A 15,000-nucleotide genomic window follows, 5' to 3' on the forward strand; every position below is an offset into this window, starting at 1 on the left:
GTCACGTGGGAGCTGTCTGGCTCCTATTTCACCATGGCTACGCTGCTGCAGGATTATGCTCCGCTGTCTTCCTATGCTCAGGAACAGGTGATGTTTGTTATATTTCAGTGCCAAACGTTTCGAAGGCTGACAACGTAACGTTGTTCCCAATAACGCACATTTGAACTCTAAGGCAGGTGGTATTCAGCAGTTCGCCTTGACGAAGGTTTAACGGTCGAAACGTCAACTTTAAATATTCTTTACGGTGGACAATGTCCCATATCAACTCAGTTGATTAACCCATTACATGTACTGTGTTTCAATACCCCGCCGACGCAACACCACAGTTTCTTTTGAACCTAAACATCTTTATCCATTTGGTACTCAACAATTCCTGCAATTTTTTGCTTCCGGGTGCAGGCGGGGTTTTGTCATCTGGTCCGCTTTCGTCGTACGCTATCGTTGAGCGATGAATCGTCGATTATTGCTTCACCCTTGTTTTCTATATCATCTGCTCGCTAGAAATTGTTCAGCAATCGTTCCTCCTATTTTTGCAAGGAATCTGCGACCTCGGGCGGTATGCAAGACTTCTGCCCAGTTACCACCCGGTTGATGATTAACGTTAAACATACCCATAGCAGAAAACTCCAAGGGCCGACGTTTAAACTGGCGAGACTGGAAGCTGGTTTCTCAGCGTGCGTTAGTTCGTCGTCTCGTGGCACTTATGTTGAGAAGTGCACGTAATTTTAAATGCATGCTCAATTCTCCTAAACATTCCTGAAAGTTATTGCCTATTGACAACAAGGTTGCCTATTGACAAAAAAGGGTTATTTTGGACACTCGAAAGGGTTTGCGTCTGCGCGAAAGTGCAACCATTTGACCGCCTTGTCTGTGGGCAAACATGTTGTGTGGGCAAGCTCGGAGTTGCTAGCTTTTTGCTCCACAACACTGATAACAAACAGAAGCTGAATGATTTTACCAGCTCAAATGTCCAACATTTCACCAACAGGTTGAACAAGAAGTCACTGAACTTATGATGAAGGCGCTCCGTTTGTGTGAGTCTTTCTACCCGACCTCAACGTGGTACTTCATGCAGTCTCCAACGAAATTGGGTTATCGGATTTTTTCGATACACCACCGTCTTGCTTCTCTTTACCACAATTCCTACAGAAATCAGGTTGGTCGTCTTAGTCATAAGATCTGTCTAAGGGTTTGATTTTGCAACATTGTACTTCGTTCCTCTTTGCTTGAAATCGGTGACAACTTGGGTTTCATCGGCTTTATCGAGAGGTTAAACACAGAATGCTCCAGATGAAAGATTGAGTTTTCAATCAATCGTTGGTGAAGTGACAAGTAAATGTGCTTACTAATGATCACGAAGAAGACCGAGATAAGCGCGGCAACTCGACAAATGAAAACAAAGCGCGTTGAAGTGTGGGAAAAGTGAGACGAAAGTGCCCAGGACAATCTTGGAAGGGAGACAGAAAAATTTTCTTTTTTTTCCTTCCTAGTACCTTGTTTTTGGGCTTTTTGCGGTGAAGAAAAAAAACGCAGTGAAAGTCAAATACGTTGTAAACTAAACAAGAGCGACGTGTCATGCAGTTACATGGCCGAGTGTACGCACTTTAAAATAAACTGAATCACAACTCATCTCAAGGGAGATTAAAAGGAGCAGTCTGTGTAGTAGGTCGGGGGGGGGGGGGGGGGATGGATATTGGGCCAAGACGATCGGCTATAACCAGGGCGTTCTTCATCATTGTTGCCCTTAGGTTGTTGACCAGTCAAAGAAAAAAGCGCGATCGCTCGCTGAGCTTCTTTTTGGCAAGGCTTCCCCGTGTGTACGAGCCGAACATTATCCCTGTGAGTACATACGAATCTGCTTGGAACAAGTTGCCATGTGTGAATACAATGTTACTCATCACGGTGGCTCAGCGGCAGCTATCCGGGCCTTACAATCCGCTTTGGAGCATTTGTTTGTATCTAAAAATGCTTTGAAATATGCGGCGACGTTGAAGGAAGACAAAGAACCTAAAAGCCCTTGCGAACGAAGCGCAAACATGGCGGGAACAGTAGAGGGTAACGAAAGACCAACAGACTGTAATTTGGAAACGAATTTCGATGAGTTGCGCAACTTGGTCCCGATCATTGAAACCCGTCTTATGAATGTCTTGAAAGAACTAGTGAAGGCGCACACAGCGCTGAAAAACAAAGGGAAAGGAAATAAGGACTTCGGAGGGCTGGACACGGCTAAGCGGATGTACTCTGTGGCTCTACGAAGGAGCGGTTCAAAGACAAACGAAGATGTTTTCGCGAAGTGTCAAATAATAGCAGAGACGATTGAGAACTTGGAACAAATTAAGAAACAGGCTAGTTGATAGTTTTAGATGTATTCCCTTGCTACAACGACGAGCGGGCTGTTCCAGAGCAATTGATGTCCGGGAGTTGTTAAAAGCTATGAAGCGAACTGGGAAATTGGGAACTGTCAAGTTACTTGTGTTATACTTTGGTGCTTGGAGAATTGTTTTTGGTACAAGGAGAAAGAGCGTTGCGTTGAAGAATATCGTTAGAGAGGAAAAGGCGATCCAGGGCGAGCGACCAGTCAATAAAGATATTTCACAGTACAACAAATTTGAGTTGAGTTTTCGGTGAAAAGTATCGAAGCATTCAGTACGTGAAACATTGCAAGAATATCGAAACTTTAAAACACGTGCCAGTTCTGTCAAGACACGTTTATCTCGCAAAAAAGCGATCCATATCTACAAAGAAGCAGTTAACATTGAGACTGTATTGGGTGACGAACATCCGATCTAATCTGATCACACGAATGCGACTTGCAAACAAGTCATTGAAACACAAGAGTGGGTAAAAAAGAAGAGGAAGAACAAGAAAGACGAAAAGAATATCTGCCCGTCCAAAGCGCTCAGGAGATGTCGGCTTCCCTTCCGCCCTTCCGGTTCCTAATGAAAACATGGAAAATACCTGTGAACAAGCGTTACTTTTCATATCAACTCCATGTTATTTGTGGTATACTTTTTTTCTTTATATATTAGGATATCCTCTCTATGGACTCTCCAACCGTAAACCATCAAAAAAATACTTTTGTCCACCTAGTACAGCCGCGAACGAGATTGTTGAAATCGTGAAATCACGATAGCAGAGATTTGCATTTCGTTGACGTAACCGTTGCTTAGTAGCGCGAGATTGGGGAAATTAGGAAACGACGACGGCTACGGCAGCGATAGAGAGGTTTTCAATTGAGTGTCGAAAGTAATTAGCGAATTGCTTTGGTTTTGCATTACTTCGCTCAGTGATTGGTTCAAAGTTCTCGCGCCACTGTTTCAACCTATCAGAAGTGAAACCAAAACCAATCGTGGCTCGCGCGTGCACATTTTCCCGCGCTTTGTGTCAGCTAGGTGTAATTACTTCGAGTTTTGATTGGTTTACTGGATTGTCTCCGTCCTTTCTGATTGGCCAAAGTAATTACTTTGGTTTTGGTTTTAAGACACTTGATTGAAACTCGCTCTAACACGACAAAATAATAATATGATTGGTTAGAAGAGCACACAGAGCGCTTTTCAAATGACTGTCGAAAGTATTTCCTCGATTGCAATTGCTACGCTCAGTGATTGGCTTAAAAATCGCGCGCCAGTTTTTCAAACAATGAGAAGTGAAACAAACCAATTGCGACTTGCACGTGAAGATTGTTTACATTACTCATTAACACGAGTCGAAGAGAGATAACTTTGGATTTTGCAAAAGTAAATTGTTTTAATGTAACCCAAAATCATTCAGATAGTCAAAACTTCCTATTTATGATCCATTTCCTTCGCTTCTGTGCTTGTCAACATTAAGACTTGCGGTACTTCAGGGTCACGTGTTCACAAGTTTGTCTCTGCATCTCATGGATGTTTGTATTTTCAATTACAAACTTTGTTTTGATTGGCCACTCTACCTCACCGTGTAAATAGTTCACCCCGAAGTCAAAAATAGATACGTTTCGTTTCTGAGGAAACGAAACAAAAAGGAACTTCCACTAAGTTTAATATGGTAGTTTTACTGTTAGTAGCCCTAAACTTTTAAGCAGTGCAAAACAAAATTAAAACGGAAGTAACGACAAGATAGTTGAGTTTTTCTTTAATACATTTACTTCGGCCATCGTATATGTTATAACTCTACTTGGCGTATTACTCCGATCCCTCCTGATCCTTCCTGACGGGTAGTGGGTAAAAGCCCGATACTCGGGTTACCCCCGAAGGTTTTGAAAAGGTACAGAGGGTAGAGGAAAAGCTATTGTAGACTAAATGTCTAGTTGCGCAACAGTTACCATGACCTGTATCTGTTACGGTTTTGAAGCAGCTGCGATCGTTCTTCGTACTGTTGCTTGGTCTGTTGTTCTCCTACAGGAAATCGAGTCAATTGTGGACCATCAAAACAACTGCTACACAACTCTATCAAATCTTCCTGCTTTGGCAAAGCGAAGTACCCAACAGTTGTTTGCATGCGAGTAGTGTGTATTGATGATATACGTGTAGATGCTACGTCACACGGCATTTCAAAGAGAAGAAATGAGAAAATGGATTCCTCCTACCCCCACCCCTCCCACCCTCTTAAAAAATCACTGACTTGTAGTCGCATGAGGCGATGACCGCCGTTAGGGAGCTTACGAAACGAGGACGACGACGGCTACGAGGACTTCATTTAAAAATACAAGTTCGCGTTATTCATATCACTACGAAACTATTTCATGTCGTTACGCGTTAAAAATGTGTAGTAACTGTGTAGGAATTAAGGACGGTGCCTACTGTTGTCATTGGGCATACTTTCTGCGCATCTCGAGATACTCGGATTTCCTATCGGCGGTGCTTATTAATACGGGGATATTTTTGCGCGGTTCGAAACTATTCGGAGAAAGCAGAACTCAGCAAGAGCTCTTGGTATCCAAAAAGAAAATTGGAGTTACCGTGCATTTTTCAGTGATAATTAAGCTTTAATTTGGAAAAGAACTCCATTCATTGCTTTGTAATTTAAAGCTTTTCACAAATATTGTTGATTAATTATCTTTGAAAAATGCGTGGTTAACCGCAATTTTCTTTTTGGATTTCAATAACACTTGTTAAGATCTTCTTTCCCCGCATATTCAGGAACCCGCGCAAAAATACCTTTGAATTAGTAGGCACCGTCCTTAAACTGGTATGACTCGGTTGGAAGCGTAGAGAGAGAACTGAAAATTCATCGTCATGTGCTAACGTCCTCCACAGAACCTTGAATTTGGTCATTTCACGTCGTCATTTAGGAGATGACGGCAAAGAAATGTACCAAAATGTAAAACGCACGTGCAGAGCGTGCAGAACCATTGTTTTTGCCCACTAAACCTATTGTTTTGTAGCGTCGTCGGCGTCGTCGTCGTTTCGTAAGCTCCCTATTGTGCCGTCACCGAAATTGGGGTACATGTAATGGGGGAGCTTAATATTTCATTAATTTTGACATGCCCAAGATATGTCGGCGATCGTGTCGCATATCATATGGAAACCAGGCTTAAGCGTTGCAAGTATTTTTCGTGTAAGTTTTGGCAGCAAATCCAAAAAGATCTTTACTGGGAATGTTTGACGGTTCAAACATCGAACTTCACACGTTTTCGGTCATTTGCAGTAGATTCGGTAGAGGTAAACTTCGACGTTTGAACCAGGCCTAAGCTTACTTTCATTTGGTGAAGTATGGGTCATAACCATTGTCGTTATTTATGGCAAAAAAGTAGTGCACCAACAAGCAAACATTTCAATAATGTTTTATATTCTTATCATGCAAAAATATTAATGTGAATGGTTGCTCATTTTCACCACTTTGGTTTAATTTTTAAAAGAACAAAAAACTTGTATTACTTTCTCTATATTTACAACATCTCCTGCTGTTAAGTCTGAAACATACCATAGTCTCACCAAGAAACTTCTTCCATATCTGGGTCCCACTAGCTTACTTTCATTTGGTGAAGTATGGGTCATAACCATTGTCGTTATTTATGGCAAAAAAGTAGTGCACCAACAAGCAAACATTTCAATGTTTTATATTCTTATCATGCAAAAATATTAATGTGAATGGTTGCTCATTTTCACCACTTTGCTAAGTAGCGCGAGATTGGGGAAATTAGGAAACGACGACGGCTACGGCAGCGATAGAGAGGTTTTCAATTGAGTGTCGAAAGTAATTAGCGAATTGCTTTGGTTTTGCATTACTTCGCTCATTGATTGGTTCAAAGTTCTCGCGTCACTTTTTCAACCAATCAGAAGTGAAGCCAAAACCAATCGTGGCTCGCGCGTGCACATTTTCCCGCGCTTTGTGTTGCCTACGTGTAATTACTCCGAGTTTTGATTGGTTTACTGGATTGTCTCCGTCCTTTCTGATTGGCCGAATTACTTTGGTTTTGGTTTTACGGCACTCGATTGAAACTCGCTCTAACACGACAAAATAATAATATGATTGGTTAGAAGAGCACACAGAGCGCTTTTCAAATGACTGTTGAAAGTATTTCCTCGATTGCAATTGCTACGCTCAGTGATTGGCTTAAAAATCGCGCGCCAGTTTTTCAAACAATGAGAAGTGAAACAAACCAATTGCGACTTGCACGTGAAGATTGTTTACATTACTCATTAACACGAGTCGAAGAGAGATAACTTTGGATTTTTCAACAGTAAATTGTTTTAATGTAACCCAAAATCATTCAGATAGTCAAAACTTCCTATTTATGATCCATTTCCTTCGCTTTTGTGCTTGTCAACATTAAGACTTGCGGTACTTCCGGCTCACGTGTTCACAAGTTTGTCTCTGCATCTCATAGATGTTTATATTTTCAATTACAAACTTTGTTTTGATTGGCCACTCTACCTCACCGTGTAAATAGTTCACCCCGAAGTCAAAAATAGATACGTTTCGTTTCTGAGGAAACGAAACAAAAAGGAACTTCCACTAAATTATGGTAGTTTTACTGTTAGTAGCCCTAAACTTTTAAGCAGTGCAAAACAAAAACAAAACGGAAGTAACGACAAGATAATTGAGTTTCCATCGTATATGTTATAACTTTACTTGGCGTATCACTCCGATCCCACCTGATCCTTCCTGACGGGTAGTGGGTAAAAGCCCGATACTCGGGTTACCCCCGAAGGTTTTGAAAAGGTACAGAGGGTAGAGGAAAAGCTATTGTAGACTAAATGTCTAGTTGCGCAACAGTTACCATGACCTGTATCTGTTACGGTTTTGAAGCAGCTGCGATCGTTCTTTGTACTGTTGCATAGTCTGTTCAGTGTTGTTCTCCTACAGGAAATCGAGTCAATTGTGGACCATCAAAACAACTGCTACACAAGTCTATCAAATCTTCCTGCTTTGGCAAAACGAAGTACTCAACAGTTGTTTGCATGCAAGTAGTGTGTATTGATGATATACGTGTAGATGCTACGTCACGCGGCATTTCAAAGAGAAGAAATGAGAAAATGGATTCCTCCTATCCCTACCCCTCCCACCCTCCTAAAAAATCACTGACGTGTAGTCGCATGAGGCGATGACCGCCGTTAGGGAGCTTACGAAACGAGGACGACGACGGCTACGAGGACTTCATTTAAAAATACAAGTTCGCGTTATTCACATCACTACGAAACTATTTCATGTCGTTTCGCGTTAAAAATGTGTAGTAACTGTCGAGGAATTAAACTGGTATGACTCGGTCGGAAGCGTAGAGAGAGAACTGAAAATTCATCGTCATGTGCTAACGTCCTCCACAGAACCTTGAATTTGGTCATTTCACGTCGTCATTTAGGAGATGACGGCAGAGAAATGTACCAAAATGTAAAACGCACGTGCAGAGCGTGCAGAGCCATTGTTTTTTCTCAATAAAGCTATTGTTTTGTAGCGTCGTCGGCGTCGTCGTCGTTTCGTAAGCTCCCTATTGTGCCGTCACCGAAATTGGGGTACATGTAATGGGGGAGCTTAATATTTCATTAATTTTGACATGCCCAAGATATGTCGGCGATCGTGTCGCATATCATATGGAAACCAGGCTTAAGCGTTGCAAGCATTTCTCGTGTAAGTTTTGGCAGCAAATCCAAAAAGATCTTTACTGGGAATGTTTGACGGTTCAAAGATCGAACTTCACACGTTTTCGCTCATTTGCATTAGACTCGGCAGAGGTAAACTTCGACGTTTGAACCAGGCCTAAGCTTACTTTCATTTGGTGAAGTATGGGTCATAACCATTGTCGTTATTTATGGCAAAAAAGTAGTGCACCAACAAGCAAACATTTCAATTATGTTTTATATTCTTATCATGCAAAAATATTAAGTAATGGTCCGGCTAAGAAGCAGGCAGAAAAACAATAGCCCGCGGCAATAGCGTCGGTGAGTTAAAATGTGCCAACATTTTTAATCAAATTAAGTTCGGCTGTTCCCATTGGTGTAAGCAGCTAAAAGCGCGAAATTTGAATTTCAATGAAAAATGTAATCGACTTGCCGTCTAAAAAATTAGATTCTGTTTCGTAGAACAAATCATTATGCCTTCAAAAACTATGTTTGTAAATATCGTCAAGATTCTATGCGCCATTTGCCGATTGGCGAATGGCGCATAGAACAATGCCCAAATTTGGCCGAGAGACAGAGATCAAGGGCATGGGGAAGAAGAAATCCAAAAAAGGCTTTTTTTTCATTTTTTTCTCATCTTTTTTCGACATTTTCCGATATTAGCCAATCAGATGCCTCGATTGGAGCAGCAGCTTCTAAGTACTTTTGCCGCTGGGCTGCCTGCTTCTTAGCCGGACCATTACTTAATGTAAATGGTTGCTCATTTTCACCACTTTGGTTTAATTTTTAAAAGAACAAAAAACTTGTATTACTTTCTCTATATTTACAACATCTCCTGTTAAGTCTGAAACATACCATGGTCTCACCAAGAAACTTCTTCCATATCTGGGTCCCACTAGCTTACTTTCATTTGGTGAAGTATGGGTCATAACCATTGTCGTTATTTATGGCAAAAAAGTAGTGCACCAACAAGCAAACATTTCAATTATGTTTTATATTCTTATCATGCAAAAATATTAATGTGAATGGTTGCTCATTTTCACCACTTTGGTTTAATTTTTAAAAAGAACAAAAAACTTGTATTACTTTCCCTATATTTACAACATCTCCTGTTAAGTCTGAAACATACCATAGTCTCACCAAGAAAGCTCTTCCATATCTGAGTCCCACTAGTTTACTTGAAAAGGTGCCAAAATCATTATTCACGAAGGGTGAAGGGGAAATAATTTGAACATCTCCCAATAAACTCAAACTTATAGGTAGAGCCACAACACCATATACAGATTAATAGATGATAAATCCATTTTCATCTGAACCAACAAAAATGACTTGTTTACTACATAACTGAAATCCCTTGGTGAGGTAACCGGTTGTAACTGATGGAAAATTTAAAGTCAAAAATAAGCATTGCTGCCTTAAATAAAAATTCTTTCACATTTTAAATTCATCTTAAAAATACAACGCCTTGCATTCATTCTAAGAAGAAACATGAAATTAACGTTGTTGAAAATTGCACAAACAAGACCATCCTCTCTTATCACTAGGGGTTCGTTCCACATGCAGTAGAGAGATTTAGCATTGCATTTATGAGAAATAGGGAACAGCTGTTTACTGCTTGTCATAACAGTGCAAAAATTCTCTTGTTCTAAACTCTTTTGAGGCATTGTGCTGTGTTTGCAGCTAACACTGAGGCAAAAAATTAGCCAAAATCAAACAAGTTTTATTTTTTGTTTTGGCATAGTGCAACTTTCAGTAGTATGTTTGCATTTGAATGAGGCTAAATCTCTCTAATGTTGAAATTGCGTTAACTATACAGATCAATTAGATAAGTATAATCCCTTTTCATCTTTGAAATAGTGACAGAGAATAACCGTTTCATTGCCAAGATCAAAACGTTCATTCTCCTAACTAGTTCCTTATATTTCTTTGTTGGGCCGTCATGATAATTTAATGTTATATTAAGATCACACCTCTTAAGCTGATAATAATCTTCATTCTTAGGACCTACATGTAAGTGAATGACATTTCTTAGAAATTGTGAGGAGAATTAACACCCTTTCACTCATAAAGTGGCTCCCATTGACTTATAAAGTTGTCTTACATCAGATAGAACAAAAGGATTAAAAGGGGACATCGACATCCCCTAAACTGGCCTCATTGACAGTAAATCATTTGGCTTTAGACAATCGTTAGTTGTTGTCCTTCAGTAGCATATTGACAGTAATGATTCCAAGTTTGACTGAGGCCTAACACTACTGTGGAGTTTTTTATACCCAATTATTCCATAAGAGATCAACCCTAGTATTGGAATTGGGCCCACACAAGGACAGAGAAAAACTCTGACCAGGGTGGGATTTGAACCCACGACCTTCAGATTTGATCACCGTTGCTCTACCGACTGAGCTACAAGGCCAGAACGGGAGCAGGTTGTGGGTATGTGAGATATTATTCACAAGGACAAGTTTGGCCAGGCCCAAGCCTAATTTAGATAATCGTTAGTTGTTGTCCTTCAGTAGCAATTATTGACTGTCACTCTTGGAAGGGATTTAAAAACAAGCCTATAAAATGGGAGTTCGGGTATTGTGCCATTTAATAACTTGCAGACACAGAAGGTCAAATTCCAAGTGACAATTTGGATTTCATAATTTGCTTTCATCGCTGGAGCGAAATGGTTAATATCTTACATAGAGCATTGTGATTGGGTAATTTTTTATCAACAGACTGTTTCTTTTTTTTATGGTTTGCCAACTGTCACTCCACACATAATTGGAAGCAGCAAAAAACAAAATCATTGCTTGAAAAAAGAAGTTTAGAGTTCTCATACTTACAAAAGACACAAAGTTCACCTAACTTTTTTAAGTGCTACTATGGCCAAAAATTCAAATTTCTAACTTGAATTTCAAAACTATGCTAACTAAACACCAAGCAACCAAAGTTTTAAGCCTTGATTTCAAAAAGACACCAGTCCTCTTTATTTTAACTGGAATTTTCCTATAATGGTTCGCCATTACTAACCTTAATCTTGAGAGAGCTGGATTGAGGAGAAAATGACGTCAAGGAATGCAATGCATGTGTATGCCGCAGAATTAATATGCAGCACGGGAGTTTTGGGCTTCAGACTTTTAAACTTGTGTTTTGCATATACAATAAGCTGCATTCACACACTGAAAAAGTTAGCTAGTGAGCCTTTGACGTCACTTTTTATTGGATCCAACCCTCTGAGGTCCAATCGGTCAGTTTTGAACGTGAGTAATGGCTGACTGTGAAATCCAAGACTTATACTCAATGAAAATCAAAGCTCAAAATTCTGCCAATACATACATACATACATACATACTTAATTGACCACTCCCCATAGGGGCTTTTCAGGGCCAATGAAACAACAGAACACAACAACAGCAACTGTTAAGAATCCCAACTGGCCGGAGGCAAACCAGTAGGCTATTTACAAGTGCAGTTGGAAAGTTGAACCAGGGACTACCAGGGAACAAATTCAGCAAGTGGTCAGAGCAGGTCTTGAACCCGGGATCTCCGGATCTCAAGGCAAGCACCCTAACCACTGGGCCACAATGCCTCCTCAAGTGTTAAACAAACACTGTCAAAATCTGAAGAAAAAAAGGAAGTAATTTTTTTATATCATAGTAGCGCGTAAAGACAAACTAAGATAAAATTCTCCTACCTATAGCATCGTACCGTCTCATTTCTCCTCTATATTTCTTTTTTTTTATGGACTGACAACGAAATTTGACAGTTTTTTTTTCCTTCTACCCCAAGCTAGTAACAAGCAAGGGTCACCACAAACTGCAATATTTTTCCTTCCTATTGTTGAAGAAACCCGGCATTGTCATAACATTTCTCACTAGATTAAGTCACAGCACTAACTTTTATAGTGTATTAAAGAGGAAAAAAGGTCCAAAAAAAAAAAAAATTTTTTTGTTACAACACATTTTGGTAAAAAAATAGTATCTAGGAAAATCTGATTAGGTGAACTTGCCCTAACCCCCCCCCCCCCCCCCACAATATCACTTATGGGCATGCTTAATCTTTTAACGGCCAACAGTGACAATCGTGATGACAACATGATTTATTACGGTAGACTTCATAGCAGCAACCAGAATAATGGTGGCATGCAAGTACGAGAAGAACGTGTGGAAAACAAGGAGATTCCTCCTTTCCAGATTTTCCTCTTCCCTTCCATCTCCCCTCCTACACAGCACATTGCTATTATCTAGCACCTTACAGCACTAGTCAGTATCTTTCTCAACAAACTGCTAAATACCAGTAATCTTACTCTGGCTGACAGTAGACGACTAGTTGTGACAGGTAGACTTCTTGAGCAATTAAGGGTTAAAGAAGGGCACCACATAATTAGCTTTACTTAAAAAATAATTCTCTTTTGTATACTTATCATTAAATAACTACTAACTACAATATCAGAAGTCCAATGAACTTTCCACTGGCTTTCTAGTTCTCGACAGGGGTCGGTTGTGGCAAAATAACTTGTACAACATAACCTTTTGGGATTTTTGCTTCTCCTATCGTCGTCTTGTCTGTGAGCATTTTGCCAGCATAAAACCACCTCTGTTTTGATGGTTCAATTCCTTCCACCTTTTGCAGCTTTTTCTTTACTTTGAGCACAGTATCTGAGGTATATACAGACATTTTTAAGTCCTTGCCAGAAGACAAGCGAAGTTTAACATAAAGTTCATCTCCAGTTGGAGGAGTTTCATTTTCATCTTCATCCTCTTTTGTAGTCTCACCACTGACATCTTCATCTCGGATTAAATTTGTTGGCTTGCTTATACAGTAAACTGGGAGCACATATCTGTTGCCAAGCTCATCATAAGCATCTTGCAATGACCCTAAGTTATCAAAAAAATCAAAAATTGGTTATTCAAGCCATAAGTATGTGTCACACTGAGTTGTCTTCACTTGCTACTGGAATTTCCTTTGACTTTGAAGCTTCTTTCATTGAAAGCCAAACGGGCACCCTTAAACTCTTCACCTCTATGTATACATGTAGGTGCTCTAGTTAAAGAGGTTTTAACTATTCAAAGTCTGGTTTTACAAGAGGAAAGTCATTATAAGGATAACAGAACTCGCAACCTCTCTATGTACATTTGTAGCTTCCAAACAACACTTTGTCTGTCCAAATACTTCCTTGTAAAAAGATTATTAATTACAACCCACCCACGAATTTTTCGGGCGATTCTATCGGCTAATTTACATCACGCGGTGCAAACTCACAGGACAGTTATCACGCAATAACCCCTGTCATGCACCCCCAAGCATGGATATTTGCCCTGCAAAATGCTGTGGCAGTAATTTCCATTGAAAAGAAACAAAGCCAGCGGAAGAAAGGCAACGGAAGAATTTTCATTTTACATGGAAGAAAAACAAACTTGTTTTCTGGAGTCCAGTGATGGTGACAATTTAAAAAGAAGGCCGCAAATGCTGTTCTGGAAAGTACAAGAAAGTCAACAAAATATGTTGTCACCGTATTAGAGGGTGAAGAAAGTTAAGAGTGGACTTAAGTGATTTAATCCTACGCAAACTTAAACAGTCATTTTATAGAGAAGAGAATTTAATACACTGTGTTTACTAAAAATTACTATAAAATAAAGCAAGCATTCAAAGAAGAGAAAAATTCCTGCCACACCTGAAAACACTGTCATCCAAACTTTGCACATTCTGTCTTTTAAGGTTGAAATTTCTTTTTCAGTAAGCAAAAAAGCACCTTGTTTTCAAGTTTTCAGGTCATAGTGAGAATAGACCAGTTTTGACATATTAAAATTCAGTCCTAAAAAATAAGCCTCTGGGGAATAAATATAAGGATTTGTATGAGCTTATTCCCCAGAGCCTCAAGATGATGCCTTTTGTTTGGGACTAAATTTTAATATCTCAAGATTTGAGTTTTAATTTCCTGAGACAGGCTTTCTTTCTAGTCAAATTTTCAACAATGCATTGAAAAATCACAAAGCATCACCATCAGATCAACACTGGATTTTTACAAGGGTGATATGAAAATGGGAGGGTTATAAAAGAAATAAAACCCTTTCTGGCTTGCTGGTACAATGTTCATGTATGTTGGTTGATAATGTCCTTGCCTGAGAGATTTACCCAGCTTGAAGCTTTGCTTCTTGGTCAAATATTCATTCAGACACTATAAGCCGACATACCAGCTGCCCAAAGGGGTTTATTTACTAAATAATCTGCTTGCAAATAATAATAATTTTTCCAGATAATTATTAACTAATCTGCTAATTTGACTGACTTCCACAATTAACTATGAGCTCTTGGCCAACCACATTCCAGATACATGTAAATCACACCTCTTACTAAAAGAGTTTGAGGTCCACAATTTGTAAGTTACAGACCACGTTTCTTTCCTTTGATTTATGGCCCAAGTGCAAAGTGTGCAGGCCATATATCAACGGCAAAAAACGACAATCCACAAGCTACAGTACAGACTGAGAAAACAAGGTTTTGAACGAGACATCCATTGTAACTCTGAGGTAATCTGATGCACATGAAGGGAAACTAGTTGAAGTCAAGTGGAATATTCATATGATTGACATCCATCAAAATCCGAAAATGGAATACGGTAAGGGCGCTGTTAGACAATGTTTTGGTGACACTGTCGTGGGACAAGTTGCACAAACCATATTTCACAGTGTAACAGCACCTTAAATCTTTCAGGCATTTTGAAAAAGTTGCTTGCAACAGTTTCATGCGTTTGTTACACATAAACAACATCCATAACTAATTCTTGCTAAAAATGTTGCTTCAAAATTTCAAATGTAGCAGACCCAACAGCGGCTGCAATGTAGAATGCTGCCTGCTAAATTAGCCAATCATAGACCTACACTGTACTTCATAATGACCACCACATACAATATTCTTTTGTTAGATAGATAGATAGATAGATATACCTTTATTTAAACACGATAATGTTTAAAGC

At 39.6% G+C, this 15,000-nt stretch overlaps 2 protein-coding genes across 3 annotated transcripts in view; one reads left to right on the forward strand and one right to left on the reverse strand.

The window, feature by feature from the left end:
- LOC138043653 (erythroid differentiation-related factor 1-like) overlaps window positions 1-4,098 on the forward strand; it is a 35,555-nt gene extending 31,457 nt beyond the window's left edge. Inside the window, exons 25-28 of one of the 2 annotated variants that reach the window (XR_011131301.1) lie at window positions 1-87; window positions 989-1,156; window positions 1,749-2,541; window positions 2,694-4,098. The exon at window positions 1-87 is cut by the window's left edge and continues 72 nt beyond it. Coding sequence is in view for 1 of the 2 variants with exons in the window: in XM_068890024.1 (XP_068746125.1) it covers window positions 1-87; window positions 989-1,156; window positions 1,749-2,354 (861 nt within the window). In the remaining variant the exon portion in view is untranslated. Of the gene's footprint in view, window positions 88-988; window positions 1,157-1,748 lie in introns of both variants that reach the window. The other variant, XM_068890024.1, reaches the window with a different exon arrangement.
- An 8,007-nt stretch (window positions 4,099-12,105) lies between these two features.
- LOC138043654 (ubiquitin domain-containing protein 2-like) overlaps window positions 12,106-15,000 on the reverse strand; it is an 8,927-nt gene continuing 6,032 nt past the window's right edge. The window contains exon 3 of the mRNA XM_068890025.1: window positions 12,106-12,901. Coding sequence (XP_068746126.1) covers window positions 12,504-12,901 — 398 coding nt within the window. The 3' untranslated portion in view covers window positions 12,106-12,503. The remainder of the gene's footprint in view (window positions 12,902-15,000) is intronic.

Source organism: Montipora capricornis, chromosome 3 (genome assembly GCF_036669925.1).
Source record: "Montipora capricornis isolate CH-2021 chromosome 3, ASM3666992v2, whole genome shotgun sequence".
Taxonomy (NCBI): Eukaryota; Metazoa; Cnidaria; class Anthozoa; order Scleractinia; family Acroporidae; genus Montipora; species Montipora capricornis.